The sequence below is a fragment of the Colossoma macropomum genome, unplaced genomic scaffold (genome assembly GCF_904425465.1).
Source record: "Colossoma macropomum unplaced genomic scaffold, Colossoma_macropomum, whole genome shotgun sequence".
Taxonomy (NCBI): domain Eukaryota; kingdom Metazoa; phylum Chordata; class Actinopteri; order Characiformes; family Serrasalmidae; genus Colossoma; species Colossoma macropomum.
The window spans coordinates 3,248,575-3,268,624 of record NW_023494788.1 but is presented as its reverse complement, the minus strand read 5'-3'; the positions used below and the strand labels follow the sequence as shown (position 1 = coordinate 3,268,624).

At 39.5% G+C, this 20,050-nt stretch overlaps 1 protein-coding gene across 1 annotated transcript; it reads left to right on the top strand.

The window, feature by feature from the left end:
* The first annotated feature begins 2,216 nt into the window (after positions 1-2,216).
* pla2g15 (phospholipase A2, group XV) lies at positions 2,217-19,801 on the top strand. Its single transcript, XM_036568065.1, has 6 exons — positions 2,217-2,531; positions 9,034-9,190; positions 11,595-11,713; positions 11,848-11,946; positions 13,050-13,274; positions 14,173-19,801. Exons 1-6 carry the CDS (start codon positions 2,405-2,407, stop codon positions 14,685-14,687), a joined length of 1,242 nt encoding a protein of 413 aa, XP_036423958.1. The 5' UTR covers positions 2,217-2,404; the 3' UTR covers positions 14,688-19,801.
* The last annotated feature ends 249 nt before the right edge of the window (positions 19,802-20,050 follow it).

Sequence of the window (20,050 nt, the reverse complement as noted above, 5' to 3'; positions counted from 1 at the left end):
ATTCCTTTTGCTTTAATTCCAAACTCCTTAAAACCTTCTGTGACTTAATAAATAGTAACTATTTTAGTTGTTTAGTATATTACGTCACAGTATTATGTTCTATAATAGAGCTGGCTGACACAATTTAATGAAAAAATACTAAATTTTCAAGGTTACTGAGCATGTGCAAAATCAATTCTCCACTGCTTTTTGCAAGTTCATCCTAAATGGAGAAAGAAGTCACAAGATTTTCCACAAAGAAATACTAACCAGTGTGTCTCATCGCTGTGGTCTGACTGCTTCCTCTTACACACAACACTGGCACATGTTGTCAGATGGACATGAAATTAGAGCATTACTTTCATATATGTACAAAAAACAGCAGTGCATGTGAAATATTCAGAGTGAGAAGTGTTTATGATCAATTTTAAAATGAAAATGATCTTTAAAGTCACCACAAAATTACTGCGAATTCATATTATAAAACTTTTCCTAATGCATGTGTATAATTTGCAAACATACATTTTCTTTGCTGTAGTATTAACTTTGGGATTAATAAAGTATCTCTCACTGACACACTGATGCATTGTGAAAGGTTCAATCTAAACTTGGTGAAAAGTGTGCCCACTACAAAGTCCAAAAATACTTCAGTTGGACAGAGATCTTAACATTTATACATTTAATTAAACTTTAATAAGGTAATAAAGTAACAAACAAGTGACTTTTTCTGCCCAGACTGCCTTAAATGCTGTATTTTCATGAGGTTTGCTGTAGCAATGATTCTCATTAGAGCATAATTATTATCAGGCTAACCATGTTTGGCTCCAAACCAGTTTTTGTAAGTAAAATGCAGCTGAAAAGCTGGTATTAGGTGCATTTCCTCAGTTACAGATTTGTACTTTATTAAGTATTTTCCAATGATAACGGTTTTACTTCTACTCAAGCACCTTTATGAGGAAATGATTCCTTTTTTGGGGTTTAATTTTACTCTGTTGTGCTGGTTCGGCTGTTGGACTGCTTTACTGCTCGCCTTCAGCTTTAGCATTTTATGTTAGACCAAAAAGAGAAGAATAGAGCTGTAAAAACTTCAGTTACTTAGCTGACAGATGTTGAGCAGACTGAGACCTTTCACTGTAGGTCAGGAGTCTTTGGACTTCAGACTTTTTTACTCAGGTTGATCTTGGCAGCTGCTTTTGCTTTCGAACTCTGCTTCTGATACTCGCACAAACAGTGATGTGAGATAGATGCTGTGTCCAAAACCTCATGCTGCCACACTAAATAGTATGGCAAAAGTAGTACGTCACCATTAGTAGTCCATTCATTGGTTTAGTATGTATAGCACAGTAGTGTGCGATTTTGGACGCAGCTATAGTGGAAGATTATATTGAGCTTTTTCAATCCACAAAACAATCTGTTTAAGGCAAAGGCTTTCAAATGTACTTTTTTGGACATCCACACTGACTGGTTTCCACTGTAGAAAGAAAAAAATACATTTCGCCATTTTAAAAATAACCTACTTTATAAAAATAAACTTACAAGGACTGATCTGCATACCCCCTCACACACACACACAAACACACACACACACACACACCTCTTTTGATGCTCTACTTGCACTATCTGGAATATTGCTGCTAATACTGTGTTTACACTGTTTTACTACCTCAGTAACTGCTGTGTTTATGTATGTTATCTGACTGCATAAACTCACAGATCACAGCATGTTACATATCTCTGCATCTTATTCCACAACCCTATCTCATGTCCAGAAATGAGTGCTGTGTCAGCGCTGCACTGTCCTGTCTGTTTACTGTGTCTAATGACTGTTTAATTTATCGTATTTATTGTATTGTTTCTAGTTTAATTTTTTGTTTGCACACTTACGTCTGCACGTTTGCACTTTGTACTCTTTTGTTCCTTGCTGCACCTCGTTGTTCCTGGAGGAACATAATTTCATTCCACTGTGTATTTGTACATGGATGGAATGACAATAAAAGCCTCTTGACTTGACTTGTAAAAAAAAAAAGGTTGTTTTAACCAAAAATGTGACCAAAATTCTAGTTTACTGATCAGTAATCTATGCTTTACATGTTTATAACTTCTTATTTGAAGTTCAGGTTATTCCATTTATAAAGATCATAAAGTGCAGCTCACCACAAATCAGCATTTTCCCCATAAGCACATGAGCGCCCTAACTCCGCCCACCCGAATCGATGACATCGGCGAGCGTTTAACGCAGCCTGGCTTCGGCGTTTAAAAACTCCGGTTGTTGTTGTTCTGTGTAGAAAGTCCACGGTCTGTGAGCTTAACAGCGGTCCGACAGGGTAGTTTTCGCTTCAGCCTTTCACCATGGCCTTATTCTGTCACCAGGCGAGTTAGCCAACAGTTATTTATTCACCGAAGCCGCGATTTGGTCCACTGGAAGATGGTTTGTTTGTGCCGGTTTCTTCTCGGTTCGTTCCAGCTGTGCTTGCTGCTCTGCTTCGCCTCCGGTGCGTCCTTAAAATGCTCCGATTCGAAGCCCTGCTCGGACCGACCACCTGTAGTGCTGAGTAAGTGGACTTCTCCTAATGCCCTGCCCGGTAAAACATCACACATTAAAGGCCACTTTTGAGGCTGAACATGCTGAAGTTGGCAGCGTAGCCAGTTTGCCAGATTTCTTTTTAAGTTCAGCTTTATTAGTCGAATTTTCCGTTCCACCTTAAATGGTGCGGCAGTCACATGCTGGCCCATTTAAACTGCTCTACCGCTGCTGCGCCATTTAAGGTGGAAAGTGATAATCGAATTTAAAAAGCTGGCGAATAGGAAACCAACTGCCTTCCTATTCGGATGTTCCGTTCCACCTTAAATGGTGCAGCAGTCACATTCTGGCCCATTTAAAGCGCTACGCCGCTGCTGCGCCATTTAAGGTGGAACGGAAAATATGAATAGGAAGACGGAATTAAAATGCTGGCGAATAACCAACTGTCTTTTTTTTTAATTCAGATTTTCCGTTCCACCTTAAAAGGTGCGACAGTTACCCTCTGGCGAATGTAAACTGCTACGCCGCTGCTTCGCCATTTAAGGTGGAACGGAAAATCTGAAGAGGAAGACAGAATTAAAAAGCTGGGATAACCAAGTGTTTTTTCATTCAGATTTTCCGTTCTACCTTAAATGGTGCGGCAGTTACGTTCTGGCGAATGTACTCGGTTCCAACGCTGCTGCATGGACACTGCTGCGCCATTTAAGGTGGAACGGGAAAATTCGAATAGAAAGCGGAGAATAAGAACCAATTTCTTATGGTAGCTGTTTGTTTACATGTTTGGTATGTTTATGATGAGCGAGGGGGCGTCTCAGAAAGCAGGATTTCACAATGAGGTGGGCAATTTAAGGCGAAAATAAAAGGTCCCCAGGCTGGTTTGTGTCTCATGCAGCCTAAACGTCGCGTTTCTGACATTTGAGAAGAGCCAACCAACTATTCTCAGTTGTGAAACGTCCTCCTGATACGAAGCTGCAGCTGCTGCACCATTTAAGGTGGAACGGGAACATTCAAACGATAAGCTGGCGAATAAACAGCTGACTTCAGCTTCGTCCTTCTGATTGAGATAAACAGACTAGTTAACAGCCTGTATTTCAGAAGAGCTGAATCCGTCTTATCCTCTTGTATTTTAGCTGAGTAATCAGGCTCACCACGCAACATCCACAGGCTGCTGGCCTAGCATGACCACACTAACGCCAGGTTCCCCGGTTACTGTTAATGTTAGTGTGGGATTTGTGGGGAAAAGGGGGAACTGGAACCCGTGGTTAGTCTAAACTGGGGACATTTCAAGCACAAAACGTGGTGGACGAAGTGAAGAAGCTTTGCTGAAGTTAATGTTTACCTCTTGTTGATTTGCGCCTCTCAGGACGCTCATATGACATGCGGTCATATGATCGAGGTGGGGAAAAGTGTGACTCGTTCAGGACTGTTTTGAAGGGAATTCAGATTTTTAGAACAAGTCCGATCAGTTTTCAGAGTAATTTGAGAACACAGCGATCACGGGAGACTGAAAATGCCCGGAGGATTTGAAATCTTGAAAGTGAAAGCGAGAAAAGTTGGAGAAAAGTCAGCGAAAAGTCACGACTAAGCAAAACCAATGGCTACAAGCGACTTAAAGGGGAGTTCCACCAATTTTTCCGAATTTCTATATAATTCAGTCCTTGAGATGTAGACGGTTGTTCCGATTGATTTGATGTGAAATGATTCATTTGTCGAGAAACTCAGTGACTCAGAATGTCCTTGCAGTGGTCGTGATAGGAACCAGGGGTCGCAACTATAGCTATATCTGAAAACCACGTGTCTTCTGAGTTGATGATGGTAAAAGAGTGGAAAGTCTGAAAAGTAAGATTTCTTTGGGGACTGTTTTGCCTTGGAACACCCTTCTTGTATCCCTCCACCATGGATGGATCAAATAAATTGATTAAAATATGTTTTTAGAGCAAAACTACCATGAAGCAGTGTCTCAGACATCAGGCAGTGAATTCATAACCATTTCATGTAAAAACTTTCTGTGAGGGAGCTTTTAGAGGTGGACTTCTGGTTCCTATCGCCAACACTGAACAATTCTGAATAGATCATTTCATACCAAACCACTCTTGAGTGATTTTGTTGACGTGTCAGCCATTTAAACATGCAGAAATTTTGGAAAATTGGTGAAATTCCCCTTTTGAACAACAAGGAGTTACATTATGTGTGGTTTTGCACACCTATCATTCCCTGTGTGACTAAAAAAGGCAAGAAATGTTTGTGCAGGTTTGACTGGCCTCTGTAGTGACAAAATGTGTTGTGGTCAGATTCTTGCGAGATCAGCTCATCACGCATGAGTGTGTCTGTTTAGTGCAGCCCTCCCATTAAACCGAAACCCTTTTTATTGTTGTGTTGGCTGAATCTCAAATGACTCAATGCTTCCTGTGTAGTGCATTATGTATGTCATGAAACAACCACGTAGTGAATTATACGTCTAATAGAAGGTGATTTGGGCTGGCTGGGTGTAGAAGCTAGGGAGGCACCAATTTGGGAACTGTGGGTCAATATCTTGTCATTTTTCTGTACATATCTGCTGATGCCAATATGTGAAGATTTAGCAGTACAAATTTGGACTGGATTCATCTGGTAGCCTGATTTACAGAGAAATGTAACATTAATTATTGCAAATGCAGCAAAATAAATCAAATGACATTTAGCAAGGTAGCCCAGTGTTGCACAAACATTCTGCTTTTCCTGTGTAAAAGAAATCAAATATCAGCTTTAAATAATTTCTAAAACATCTGTTCGATGATTTTGAGCAAATATCTGCCAAAGTAATTGGCATCATGCATCCCTTGTAGAAGTCATAGATGCATGACTTTTGTAGTGTCACTATATAGCGAATCAGGAGCCGTTTGAGATTCAATCTTGGTTAAAAATGCAAATTTGCTGACATTCACAGAGTTTCACGGACAGTCTTTAAGTTTTTTTCATCATGGCTCTACCTTTTTAGAAAATGACTCTTTTAAAGAAGCTCTGATCAAAATTCTGAAGTTATTCTGTTAGAAACTCTGACAATTCCATGGTGGTGTTTAGTACCGATATAATATACAATGATAATTTTCCATATAATGTTGCTGTAGTAATAGTATATAGTCTTTTATTACTATATTAATGATATAGTCACTGTCAGAACAAAACCTCATACCTCATACGGCTTTACAGGAGAAGGAAAAACATTCTCAACTTGTAAAGGAAGTTAATATGAATAGATTTTTTTCTAAGTTATTTTTGGGCCATTTCTGTTGGTCTGTTCATCCTGAAATTTTAACACAATTCAAAGGGTAACAGAAGTTTTCAAATTATGCAAAGAAAAAAAAAAGCCAAAAATTGAGATACAAGGCTTTTGCATGACTGTGACTATACAGTACTTGTTCAGTAGCCTATATTTTCTAAATTTACTATAAGATTTTTTTTATTGGAATCCTGTAGAAATTCAGTCACCAGTGTAAAAAAATACAACCTACTGATGAACGAACTTTTAACTGAGAACTGCCACAAAAGTTTGTACAGTGGAGACGTTTGATAGAAACAGGCTTAATGCAAATAAGTTGTTCATGTTGTAGGCCATTCTATCCAAATTTAAATAAAAAATAATTGAAAACTTAACATTTGAAACTGGGAAATTACCAAATTTATTCCCTTTTTAAATTATACTTTTCCAGATAATTTTATATTTTTTCAATCAGAAAAACAGAGAAAAGCACACACGGTGTTAAAATATAGTAAAAGTGTACTGAACGGGTACAAATAAGTGCTCAGTGGAGACAAAATTACCATTTGTCCAAAAATAATAGAATGATTTGGGGTCTCATTACAGCCTTTTTGTTGTAGGAAACTTTCAGTTTCAGGTAATTGCTTGTAATTTGGGCATTTCGTGCTTTTGGAAGGTGGAATTTATTTGAATAAAAATGTGAAATGGTCTGAAAGCTACTGTGCACTTTCTTGTCTGAGAGAAGTGACAAGAAGATATGACTAGACTGGAGCAAGTTAACTGAAATGATCAAGTCAATGAAAAGTATCTCAAACGCTGTATCTGACGTGAGGCTGCTGTTTGCACATGTGCTGATAAGCAGGGGGAGTGAAAAGGAGCTAATCCTCCAGCTTCCTTTTGAGTTTGTGGTCTCAGCTCTCACAGAAAGGCCATGATTCGTGTTCACAAACAGACCAGAGCCTTTAAAGTAAATGGTAGTTCTGACCACAGCGAGAGACATCAGGCTGACCTCATCGTTTGAGTGTTTGATCAGCTGATAAGAAGATTAGACACAGAGTGTACTTATCAGACATAAACTGATCATACGTGAAGAATGTAATACGGTCAGTGTGAATGCCTTGTAGATGATTGTGAAAGCTGCAGCACTGTTCTACACGGATAATTGACATTTTCTCTCTCTCTCTCTCCATTTTTGACATTTTTCAGTTTTTGACATAATTTGAAAACGCCTGTTGCTCTTTACACTGTGTAAATTTCATGATGAACGGACCAAAAGAAACGGCCTAAAATGACGTGGAAAAAAGTCTGGTTGCATTGACTTACATTAAAAGTAAAGTAGGTTTTTTCCTTCTCCTGTAAAGTTACCGCTTTGGAGATACGAGGTTTTCTTCCGACAAAAGCGATATAAACACAGACACTTGTAGGTTCACCGGTCGTTCTGGATAGGAGATAAGTCGACCCCTGGTTCCTATCACCACCACTGTAAAGAAATCCGAGTCTTTTTTCAATGAACCATTTCACATGAACCCACTCTGAATGGCTTCTCAATCTCAAACACTGAATTAAGCTCATCAGTGGAATTCCCCTTTAAGTGCATAAAAGCTTAATACATACATCATAGTATACCTATAATACATTTTAGGACAGTACAATACCACATTGTACTGTCTCATAATACATCGTGTTGTATTGTGGCAAACGTGTTAGCTCTTGGCTTGTGTGTTAGCTCGAGGCTAACACTGGCTTGTGGTTACTGTTTCACATTGACTATAAAGCACTTCTGTGCTGCTAAGAAACCAGTCTGAGTAGATCAAAGCTCCACTTTGCTTTCTAAAGTCTCAAATATTCAAATGCACAATATTCAGATAACATGCTTTTATAATGTTAAATGCACTAATAAACTAAATGGAAACATTTTCAGGAGCTATTTATTTTTGCTGTATTATACATGTACACTCACTGAGCACTTCATTATGACCACCTCCTTGTTTATACACTCGTTGTCCATTTAATCAGCTCCACTTACTATATAGGTGCACTTTGTAGTTCTACAATCACAGACTGTAGTCCATCTGTTTCTCTGCATACTTTGTTACCCTGTTCTTCAGTGGTCAGGACCCCCATGGACCCTCACAGAGCAGATATTATTTGGGTAGTGGATCATTCTCAGCACTGCAGTGAGACTGACGTGGTGGTGGTGGTGTGTTAGTGTGTGTTGTGCTGGTGTTTTTAAACACTTTAGTGTCCCTGCTGGACTGAGAATAGTCCACTAACCAAAAATATCCAGCCAACAGCGTCCTGTGGGCAGCATCCCTGTGACCACTGATGAAGGACTAGAGAATGATCAACACAAACGGTGCAGCAGCAGATGAGTCTCTGACTTTACATCTACAAGGTGGAGCGACAAGGTAGGAGTGTCTAATAGAGTGGACAGTGAGTGGACACCGTGTTTAAAAACTCCAGCAGCACTGCTGTGTCTGATCCACTCAGACCAGCACAACACACACTAACACACCACCATCAGTGTTACTGCAGTGCTGAGAATGATCCACCACCCAAATAGTACCTGCTCTGTGAGGGTCCATGGGGGTCCTGACCACTGAAGAACAGGGTAAAAGGGGGCTAACAAAGTATGCAGAGGAACAGATGGACTACAGTCTGTAACTGTAGAACTACAAAGTGCTCCTATATAGTAAGTGGAGCTGATAAAAGGTACAGTGAGTGTATATTCGGCTGTATGTAAATGTAATTACATATGTACACTGTTCAAAAGTTTGGAAGCACTTGTCATATTTATAGGTGATGTTATTTTATTCAATAATAACGTATAAAGTGAAGTTTAAAATGCTATGAGCTGTATAGCAGAAGGTATTTTAGGATATTTCGCCAGGAAGTATTAAATGACAAACAACAGACTGTAATTAGAGTAATTACTTGATAAGTTATCTACCTGAGATTTGATCACCACTTTTTAGGTGTAAGGCATATTCATCATTCTGGACACACTTAACTTCTTTCCTACTAATTTTGTAGCATTTTAAGCGTCATAATAGAATCATTTTAAACATCCACCTGCAACAGAATTGTTTTGTATGAATCAAACGTGATTCCAAACTTGAACGGTAGTGTAAATGTAATTATATTGCATCTAATTTATGTTTATAGCTTGTATAATCTGAGCTACCTGCCAAGAGAAAACAACTCTAACCTGCTCTCAACTCAGCACAGCCAACCCAGCTCAGTACACATGTGAATGACTAACTGGACATTTCTTTTGGTCATTGTTGCTCTGCAGTTCCAGGCGATCTTGGGAACCAGCTGGAGGCAAAGCTGGACAAGCCCAGTGTTGTCCACTACATCTGCTACAAGAAGACAGAGGAGTACTTCACGCTGTGGCTTAATCTGGAGCTGCTGGTGCCCGTAGCCATCGACTGCTGGATTGATAACATGAGGTGAGAATCTGAATGCTCAGCGTTTGACCGTGGGTCACATTAGGGATGGGACAGTTACCGGTTTTATGATATACTGCAGTAAAACCTCAGTGATAATCAAAGCATTTCAGAACCATATAACCCTTATACGTATTTATTAAGTAACCCTTGGTGGAGGGATACATGCAGGGAGCTGTGAGACAAAGTAGTTCCCAAAGAAAACATTGGTTTACCACTATTTTACCATCATCAACATTACATATAAAAGCTCAGAAGACACGTGTAGGTTCACTGGTGGTTTTGGATAATAAATATAATGGCTACATTTATGTTGTAGACATTGTGACCCCTGGTTCCTATCACCACCACTGTAAAGATAACTTTGAACTGTAAATGTATGTAACAAGATTTTGTTCCTATTGGTCCATTCTTCGTGAGTTCAGACCATGCCTTCAACATGGTGGTGGTAGTATGAGGGAAGACTGATTGAGGGAGGGGGAGATCTCTGAGATCTTGGGCTGGAGTTCTGGGCTTCTGCCTGTAGAAGGCCGGACCCCCTCATAGCTGTAGTAGAACTGATGACTGAGGAACAGGGAGGAGATGGGGTGGCGGTGGGGATTGAGAACACTTCCTCACAGGAATGGAAGTGAGGATGTGAATTTATAGGGCGTTAGATTGGAAGAAGGAGGGGTTTCACGCATGTTCCTCCCGCTACACTTCTGTTATAACATGACTACATTAAAGACAGCAGGTTTTCAAATGAAGTAATTAAAAAAGAAAGAACTTTTTAAATTAAATAAAGTCAAATTTTAAGTAAATACATGAATTAATAAATTAAAATAATCGAGTCGCAGTGTTTTGATATGACGGTGATGACCGCAGGTACTTTGCCATGCAGATAGGATTATGTTCAGAATTTGAGCAATTTAAAAGGACACTGTTTCAGTCTTACTGGTGCTGAAACAGGGCAGCTGCTGTCATAGGTTTCACCACAGCCCCTGTGGTTTTAGTTCTTCTAAAGAAATTGAGAAAATCTAAAACCGGGAAGAAAACAAAGGTGAGATTTAGCAAGCGTTGGGTTCCTGCTTCTGGCTTTATTTGACGTTCTCTCGTTGCACAATAAGTAGAACCCTCAAGCATGTTTATCATTTCAGTCCAACACCACATTCAGCTTCGCACGACAGGCTTCAGAGAGCTGTCTGACCGAGAGCACGACAGTGTTTAGAGATGGAATGTGATATATGTGACACGTATGAAGATGTGTGAAAATATGCGGAGGAGGAAACTCTGTACTGATGATGAAAGACTATACAGTGGTGTTTGCATGTATTTGTAAACATACATCCGAACATCCAAGCTCTGATAACAGATCAGTGGCATGACGTGCGTCGTTTAAAGGAAAGGTTTGTCGAAAAAGTAGGTACCTCAAATGTGGTCGGTCAGTGAAGATCTGTTTGATGCCTGAAATTTGCTTCTTCCCCTTGTGCTCCGAGGTCAGTGTAAAGGACGTCTGTTTAAAAAAAAGATTTGGGGGACTTTACATTACTTCAGGCACTTTTTAGCTACATTAGCCTCGTAGCTTCGAGAGTTCCTTTAAGATGAGGATATCAGTCTGAAAAGGATGTTTTGTTGATTTCGGGTCCTCGTTTTTAACTCTTAAAGCTTCAGGCTAATTATTCACTTATTAATATTGAAACTCGTTTGGTAGCTACTGTGAATTATTGAGTACCTCTTACACACACATTTTCTAAGCCGCTTAGCCTTCTGGGTCGCGGTGGGGCTGGAGCCTATCCCAGCAGTCATTGGGCGGAAGGCAGGACACACCCTGGACAGGACGCCAGTCCATCGTAGGGCAGACAGACAGACATCTACATTCACACACACACTCAAACCTAGGGGCAATTTTGAGTGTCCAATCAGCCTGACTGCATGTTTTTGGACTGTGGGAGGAAACCGGAGTACACTCACCACAAAAAGGACCCTGGTCGCCCGGCCGGGAATCAAACCCAGGCCCTTCTTGCTATGAGGCGACAGCGGTACCCACTGCTACCAATGTCTGTGATATTGTGAATTATTCACCAACTACTGTGAATTATTTAGTAACTACTATGTTATTCAGTGTTTATTGCGAATTATTTAACATCTGGTATGAATTATCCAGTAAATACTGTCAATTATTCAGTGTCTACTATGGATTATTCAGGAACTACAATAAATTGTTCTATATCTTCAGTGACTTATTGAATAACTACTGTTAATTATTCACCAGCTGTACAGCAGAAGTTCAAGGCCTGCTTGTTGATGTCCCAATGACAAATACAGCATAGAGTTCATATAACTATATTATAAACATGTAATAACTGCATTCTGAATACAGCCCTAAAACGCAAACCCTTTGTGTTTTCTGCTTTGTATTGTGCACCAGGCTGATCTACAATCGCACCACTCATATGACGGAAGCTCCTCCGGGTGTGGACGTCCGAGTGCCCGGCTTTGGCCAGACTTTCGGCCTAGAATATCTGGACCCAAGCAAACGTAGCGTGGGTGAGTTCCAAATGTTTGTTCAGCACAGTCAATGCTAAAAGCAGGTTTTCAAGAGTAAAATCATTATCCTGGTGCTTTATTTATTTATTTATTTATTTATTTGTTTGTTTGTTTGTTTGTTTGTTTGTTTGTAGGTATATATTTCTTCACTATAGTGCAGGCAATGGTGGAGTGGGGTTATACGAGAGATGAAGATGTCCGAGGTGCGCCGTATGACTGGAGAAAAGCTCCAAGTGAGTACATTGTCTCACGTTCGATCACTTGTGACTTAAGTATATTCCGGAAATCTTCTTGGACCAGAATCCAGTGAGCTGCCTCCACCAACACTGACATCCAAAAAGAACATACATGGGTCCATAGGATGTTGATTTATAGATTTGAGAAGTTTTATTCTAAATTGCATGTTTAATTAATATGTTTAATTAAAGGGCCCATCTCCTATATTTTATTATAGTATGACGTTTGACTTGTTTTTGTGCCAAGAAGTCATATTTCATTTTTATCAATTTTCCAGCCTCTCTTTTTCACTTAGAATTAAACAGGCTGTTTTTGTTACTATGCCAACATATGTAATTGAGCTCTGTTCTGATTGGCTGCCCTATATCGTGCTTCATTCAAAAAGCAGTCCGGGTTGAAGTGCTCCTTATAAATTCAGTGTGAATGGGTGGAGCTAAACTGTTGTAGTGCTGAGTAGGTGGATATATGTAAATGCGATGCTTGTCGTGACCTCAATGAATTCAGACTGGATTTAATTGGACTAAATGTCTGCACGGGACTGTTTTTTGTGTGTATGTATGTGGTGTGTGTGTGTGTGTGTGTGTGTATATATATATATATATATATGTATATATATATATATATATATATATATATATATATTTAAAACAGTTAAAATGAATGAAGTCATTCTAGAGAGTTGCGAAGCAGTCGATCACGTGAACAACACACAAATTCTGGTAGCTTACAGAGACGGCAGAGCCTTCAGTCCGACAGCCACAGCTGCCCAGCAAAATATATATATATATATTAGTTTAGTGATCGTTCTACTTTATTTAGGCGATCCATAAATTTGCTAGATTTCTAGTCATGCATGTTTGTCCTGCTCCCGCCTACAGTGGGCTGGTTGCCCGCCCGCTCCCGCACACAACACTGAAAACTAGTCCTGCGGCACAAGATATTGTACGGACTGGGGAGTGAACAGTACTTTTTGAAACTTCAACAGTGTTTACATACTACGTCAAATCTTTTTTTTTTCTCAGTAAAGCAAGAGGAGTTTGATTTTCCTTGATGAGATTGTTGTTTTTGTAATAATGACATGGTTAATTCATTCTTACAGACGAGAATAAGGAATACTTCTTGAAGTTGCAGCTGATGATTGAGGAAATGGCGGAGAAGTACGGGGGTCCGGTGGTCCTCATAGCTCACAGCATGGGCAACATGTACACACTGTACTTCCTCAACCACCAGCCACAGGCCTGGAAGGACAAATACATCAAAGCATTCGTGTCTCTGGGTCCACCGTGGGCAGGTGTGGCCAAGACGCTGAGGGTTATGGCGAGCGGTAAGGGCCGGCTTTCTTAGTTTTACATTAGAGATATTAGAAATTATGCACTAAAATTAGCTGGAAAAAAGCAGAAAGTTTGTTCTCTGTAAAGGATGTGTTAACCAGGGGTGTTCAGACTTCTGCACACAGTGGGGCCCAAAAGTCTGAGGCCACGTTGGAAATCTGGGATAATTTCCACTTAAAGATGGAAATAAATAATAAGGTTTTAGAATGTTATCAAATTTAAAACACACAAAAATTGACAAGTAAAGAATACATATTCAAGATACTGCACTACAGATCAAGATCACCTTCAAAGCAAAATAAGGCAAATTTGTAATATTGCTCTTGTTAAGTCCAGTGTTTAAAAAGGTCAGATTATTTTTTTCTTCCACTGAAGCTCACGTTCAGACGACTATCATGTGAATTTCATTTACTGACCAGAGACCTTTACACAAACTTAAGGAGCGCTCAAGTTCACACTGTCATTAAAGCTAAAGTACAAACCAGTTACTAAGAAAATTCTGAAATTAATGCTCAAATATCAAATTCTACTTTTAACTCAGATTTGGTGATGAGGATGATAATTTGTAATGAAAAATGTTGTATTAATTATGAAAGGAATGCAAAATAGAAGCAATTTCCTAGTGGTCTCGGACCCCACCAGATGCACATACATTATTTGTAATTTAATACACAAACAAATGGAAAAGTATATAAATAATAATTTCTTTTTGTGACTCCCTTAAACTTTAGGCTTTTATTGTTGTTGTTGTTGTTGTTGTTGTTGTTGTTGTTGTTATTATTAAATAGTATATAGTTTATTAAATTTATAGGATTTATTAAATGTATTATTTGTAGTAACTGAACTAAATGTAATTACTTCCTCTTTAAACACGCTTCTCTTCCCTTCCAGGTGATAATAACCGCATTCCAGTCATCAGTCCGCTGAAGATCCGTTCTCAGCAGCGCACGGCCGTCTCCACCGCCTGGCTGTTCCCATACGCCCACACATGGCCCAGCGACATGGTCCTGGTGTCCACCCCCACCGCCAACTACACCATCAAAGACTACCAGCGCTTCTTCAAGGACATCGGCTTTGAGGATGGCTGGGCGATGCGCGAGGACACGGAGCCACTGGTGAGCACGCTGGAGGCCCCGGGGGTGCCCGTGCACTGTCTGTATGGGACAGGGATACCCACAGCGCAGGGCTACATCTACACCACGTTTCCGGACGCGGAGCCCAGCACGGTGCTGAACGGTGAGGGCGACGGAACAGTCAACATGCTGAGCGCCATCCAGTGCAAACGCTGGAAGGAGCAACAGAAACAGCCGGTCCACCTGCTGGAGCTGCCGGGGAACGAGCACGTGGACATGCTCCTCAACGTCACCACCGTCGCCTACATAAAGTCTGTGCTCTTCTCACCCTGACGCACGCATTATTGTGTTAGCAGCAGAAACTGTCCAGCTCTGACTTCCCCTTTAATTTGGAGAAACGATCAAGGATAATTTTCACTTTCCTGGCAGTGAAAGGCCTCTGTTCTGTTTTTACATGTGAGGTTAACCACTTCCGACTCTCTGGTTTTAAGATGCTCGAGTGGGAAAACGTCTAGTTTTTTATGGTCTCTGGTTGTGGATTGTGAATCTTACCTGTATCTGGTAGTTTAGGGAGATTGGCAGATTAGTCATTTTCATCTGGAAGATAGATTATGATGCAGAGGTAATATAGATGTGCGATCTATATAGAGTGCAATTTATATTTGGGTTTTTAAAAATCCTAAATTTTTAAGTTATAAGTATACTGATACTATAAATTTTAGACCAAATGTTCAGTCAGTTTGTGCCATTTTAAATGTTGCATTGACTGATAACAAGGTGCCTGTGAGTGAATTGAAGAGCTGAGGTGAATCTTTGTGTTGTTACTATATTTTTTATTATTAATTTCACCCAAAATCTCAGTTTCGAGCCTCTTCTGATGACCAGTGTTAAAAATGAGATGTTACATTTTTGAATGTTAGACGTTCCTGCACTTGTGTTTCCTCTGAATCTGATGTTAGCCTGGCCAGATGCAGCACAGCTTTTACAGACATGGATCTAAAGGCTGGAATGGAACTTGTTGCAATTAATGTGCAATAAATGCATGCTGACCTGTTTGAGATGAACTGGATTTTTCTATGAGACGTTTTTGCAGTCTTTGCCGCTCAGCCAAGGGAACTTAGCACTTCACTTTCCAAAACAACCAATAAATGTTTTTCTAAAAGTATGACGTCCTCGGGAGCACCAGCACAATCACTGGTGACTTGTTCATTGTTTGGTGATTGAATTAAAGGGGAATTCCAGTGATTTTTACACAATTTCTGCATAAAAATAAGAGGTTAGGATGTAAACAAACTCATTCAGAGTGGTTTGGTGTGAAACGCTCTGTTCTAGAGAAACCTAGAGTCAGAATTGTTCACAGTGGTGGTGATAGGAACCAGACGTCCACCTCTAAAAGCTCCCTCACAGAAAATTATAAGTGATGGATATGAAAACACTGCCTGATGTCTGAGACATTGTTTTATGGTAGTTTTGAGCTTGATAAGATTTGGGCCTAAAATATAAACTCCATTCAAGATGAAACTGAGCAAAATAGTCCAAAAAGAATTTTTTAAACCACTATTTTACCATTATCAACATATAAAAACTCAGAAGACGTGGAGGTTCACTGGTGGCTTTGGATAGTAAATAAAATGGCTGTATTTGTGTTGTAGACATAGTGACCCCTGGTTCCTATCACCACCACTGTAAAGAAATCTGAGCCAGTACGTTTTTCTCCGAAACGGATCATTTCACCTCAAACCACTCTAAATGACTTTGTTTACATCTCACTAAGTGAACTATGCAGAATTTTTGAAAAATTAGTGGAATTCCCCTTTAAAGACTAAATTCAGTGTCTTATTTTTCCACCCAAATGTGTAAAGTTTGCATGTATGCTGATATACACTCTTAAAAAGAGTTCAACAACCATCCACTGAAAGATTCTTTAGGGAACCAAAAGTGGTTCTTCTGGGATTTTGCTCCAAAAATCTGTTTTGCCATTTCACTTTTAAGAGTTCATGATCAGGTCTCCTATCCTGTTACTCCTAACTAGAAAAACAGCGCAAATGAGAAACCTTCGAGGTGAAAAACATTCAAATACAGTCAAACTGATGTTTAAAGATGTTCATATAGACGAGGCTTCCAGCGAAGAGCGGTTTGCACATCGTTTGGTGTTTTGAATGAATGTTCAGTTCTCTTGGCTTTCATTAATAAAGAGTACAGCGAGTTCAACTTCATTGCGTTTCTCATAGAAAGACCTGTTCTTTCTAAACATTGTCTTCATGCATTCTTTTGCATGCCACACAAGTTAACTGTTACTTGCCAAAATATTGTCTTAGACTTAAGAGGCTTTTGGTGAGGAATTTTAAAATTTTAAAAGTATGCTGAGTAATATTTTCACGTTTTTGAAGTAGCCTGTTATTGTTTAATGTCTGGTTTAGCTGGATGGTTGAAAAGGATGCAAGGAATAAGATACCTTGACTTGGTTTATGCTTGATTTTGGTTAATGCATCTCATTTAACTGGAGAAAAAGCCAGGTCTACCTGTGACCCACTACTGTTCAATATTATTTCTGTCTTGTTTATTTATTTAGATGCAGAGCACCTTGTGTATTTGGCTTGTAACTCACTCAAAAGGTGCTTTGCATCAGTGACAGTGTCTCATTGGTAAGAGAAAATCTTATTTGGTGTACCTTTTTACATTGTTGTTGGGTGGCAGATCCTGAAGAGGCTGTGCTGTACACTGGTAGAATGAATTATTTTTAAAGGCCCATATCCTTCATTTTTCATGAATTTTATTTTTTTCTCGGAGGTATAACGTGTGTTTTTATGTACCATAATTCAATTTTACATGTCCATTTTTCAACCTCTCTTTATCCCTTATAACAGGCTGTGTTACTGTGCCATTAAGACCGATGTGTAAATTCCTCTGTTCTGATTGGCTGCCCTGTATGATGCCTCATTTAAAAAAAAGCAGCCCTGAAACACTCCTTATAAACGCTGGGCTAAACTGATAGGCAGATACACTATATGGACAAAAGTATTGGGACACACCTCCTAATATTGAGTTCAGGTGTTTCAGCCACACCTTGCCTTGCAGTCTCGATAGACAAACACTATGAGCTTAGTGACTTTAAACATGACACGGTCACAGGATGCCGCCTCTGCCACAAGTCAGTTTGTGAAATTTCTTTCCTGCTAGATCTGCCCCTGTCAACTGTAAGCGCTATTATTGTGAAATGAAAGCATCTAGAAAGAACAACAGCCTGACTGCATTGGGCCAACTGTAAAGTTTGGTGGAGAAGTGATGATGATATGGGGCTGTTTTTCAGGGCTTGGTCTAGAACCCTTAGTTCCAGTAAAGGGGAATCTTAATGCTTCAGCACCAAAACATTTTGGACAGTTGTACGCTTCCAACTTTGTGTGAGCAGTTTGGGGAAGCCCTTTTCTGTTCCAGCATAACTGAGCCCCAGTGCACAAAGCAGCTCCATAAAGGCCTGACTGGGTGGGTTTGGTGTGGAAGAACTTGACTGGCCCTCACAGAGCCCTGACCTCAACCCTATCAAACACCTTTGGGATGAACTAGAACGGAGATTGTGGATGAATGGGCAAAAAATTCCCACAGACACTCTCCAGAAGAGTGGAAGCTGTTAGAGCTGCGAAGGGGGACCAACTCCATATTAATGCCTGGGAGTCATAAAAGCTCCTGTGGGTGTAATGTGTGGGTGTCTCAATACTTTTGTCCATATAGTGTATTTGTAAATGGATTGGTTTTTGTGACATTACAAAAACACAATTTAAAATGGGCTGTTATTGGAGTGGGGCAATGAATGGTACATGTTAAGTGTTTACATACTACAACAAACTCTTTATTTATGTTTTGTATAAAAGAGCTTTTCAATGATATGGGCCCTTTAAAAGAGAACATCTCCCCTCTCAGCTTTGTGCACACAACTATTCCGTTAATTCTCTCTGCCATTAAGGTACATTTATTCCAGAATAAACCAAGTCCTCACTCCATCTCATTCAAATAAGCTGAGTAAACCAATCAATTAGCACATTTCACTCTGTAATCGTCCTCAGTCACATTACAGGCTGTGCTCAAATCGAAGAGTTTGTGTGTTTGGACAGCATGTAATCACTGGAAATGGCTTCTGAATGTATGAATGTGGTCCAAACTGAAAACATAACGTTGTATTTTTGTGTTTTATATGCCCACATCAGACGTGTGGAGGGAAAAAACAAATGTCTAAATGCAGCCAATGAGAGAAAGTCAAATGGTTAAGTGTCCCCAAACTGAATGAAAGTTCAAGCATGCCAGGCTAATCATATATTTCATTGTAAGTTGTTGTTTTTTTTTTTGTTTTGACTGTTCATTTAAACTCTGCTGATTTCCATGCACTTATTTTACAGTTTGTCATAAAACAGTATAGACTGACTGTAGAGTATTTCCACCGATGGGGCCTTTAAAGTGATGATGTGCAGTTTTAAAGTTGCCCAACACAGGTTTTGTCCAGGGGTCGGCACTGGTGAGCAGCGTAACTATAAGTCTTGAATATTAATCAGGGAAAAAAAAATCAGGACTTTAGATTTTTTTCAATGTCCAGCCTAATTATTCCATCATTTAACATAAAGCAAAGACCAAAGCAAGAACATAATGTTCCCCAGCTAAACTGCCAATGTTCTGTTTATCGAAATGAATAAACAAACAAATAAACTGTAACAAGTAATGTTTTCTTTTCATGGTGGGACAAAAAGGCCTTTTCACGGCTGCTGAATTTGTAATTTGTAAGTATTCACTACTGAATATCTTGTAGACTGTTTTTCAGAACCCTTTTTGCTCAGAAGGACCTTTTCTCCCCTTATGGATAAAAACTCACTTGGGCAATTTTTATATTTTAATGACAATGAACGCATTGAGAGCCTCTTTACCGGTGTCTTTGACCGTACCATTGTCCAGTAGAGAGAGCTTGGACCGATTTTGTTACGGCAGAACCTGCTCTGATCAGTGTGTTGTTTCAGTGCACTGACATTTTCAATATAATGAACAAAGTTCTGTAAAGCAGTGAATGGTGTGTGACTCATCTGTTGCTCGAGCAGTAAGAGGATAATGAAGTGTGTGATGCTGTAAGACTGGTTTGCCTTTCAGGCAAACTAAAAAAAAAGGTGGCAAAATCTTCAAATGCGGAACTGAGCGTTGCTGTGGTTTGATTGTGCAGGATGTTGCAAAAAAAAGCCACCAAGTTTTTCCAGTAGATGGACTCTGCATGTACAGTTCAGCATCTCGCAAAATATCTGGGGAGAAAGAACGTTGTTGTGATACATGCAATGTTATTACAGGGTTGTTACAGTACTTACTATTCAGTAACTATGATTGGATCAGTATCTGCTATGAGTTATTCAGTATCTACTATGTATTGTTTGGTAACTACCATGAATAATTAACTACTACGAATTATTCAGAAACTATTATGAAGTATTCAGCATCTCCTACCAATTATTTAGCAATTACTAGCCTTACATGCAGCTTAATCTGTTAAAAATCCGACTAACAGCTCAATCGGAATAGAATACGTCCATGTAAACACCTCAATCACAATAGTCTAGTCTGATTGAGGCCATTTGAATACAGTTTCTATTCGATTGAACGAGGTGGGTAATCCTGTAAATAATCTGTTAAATGGAGGAATAATATCCGTGTAAACTCCTGTATCTGAT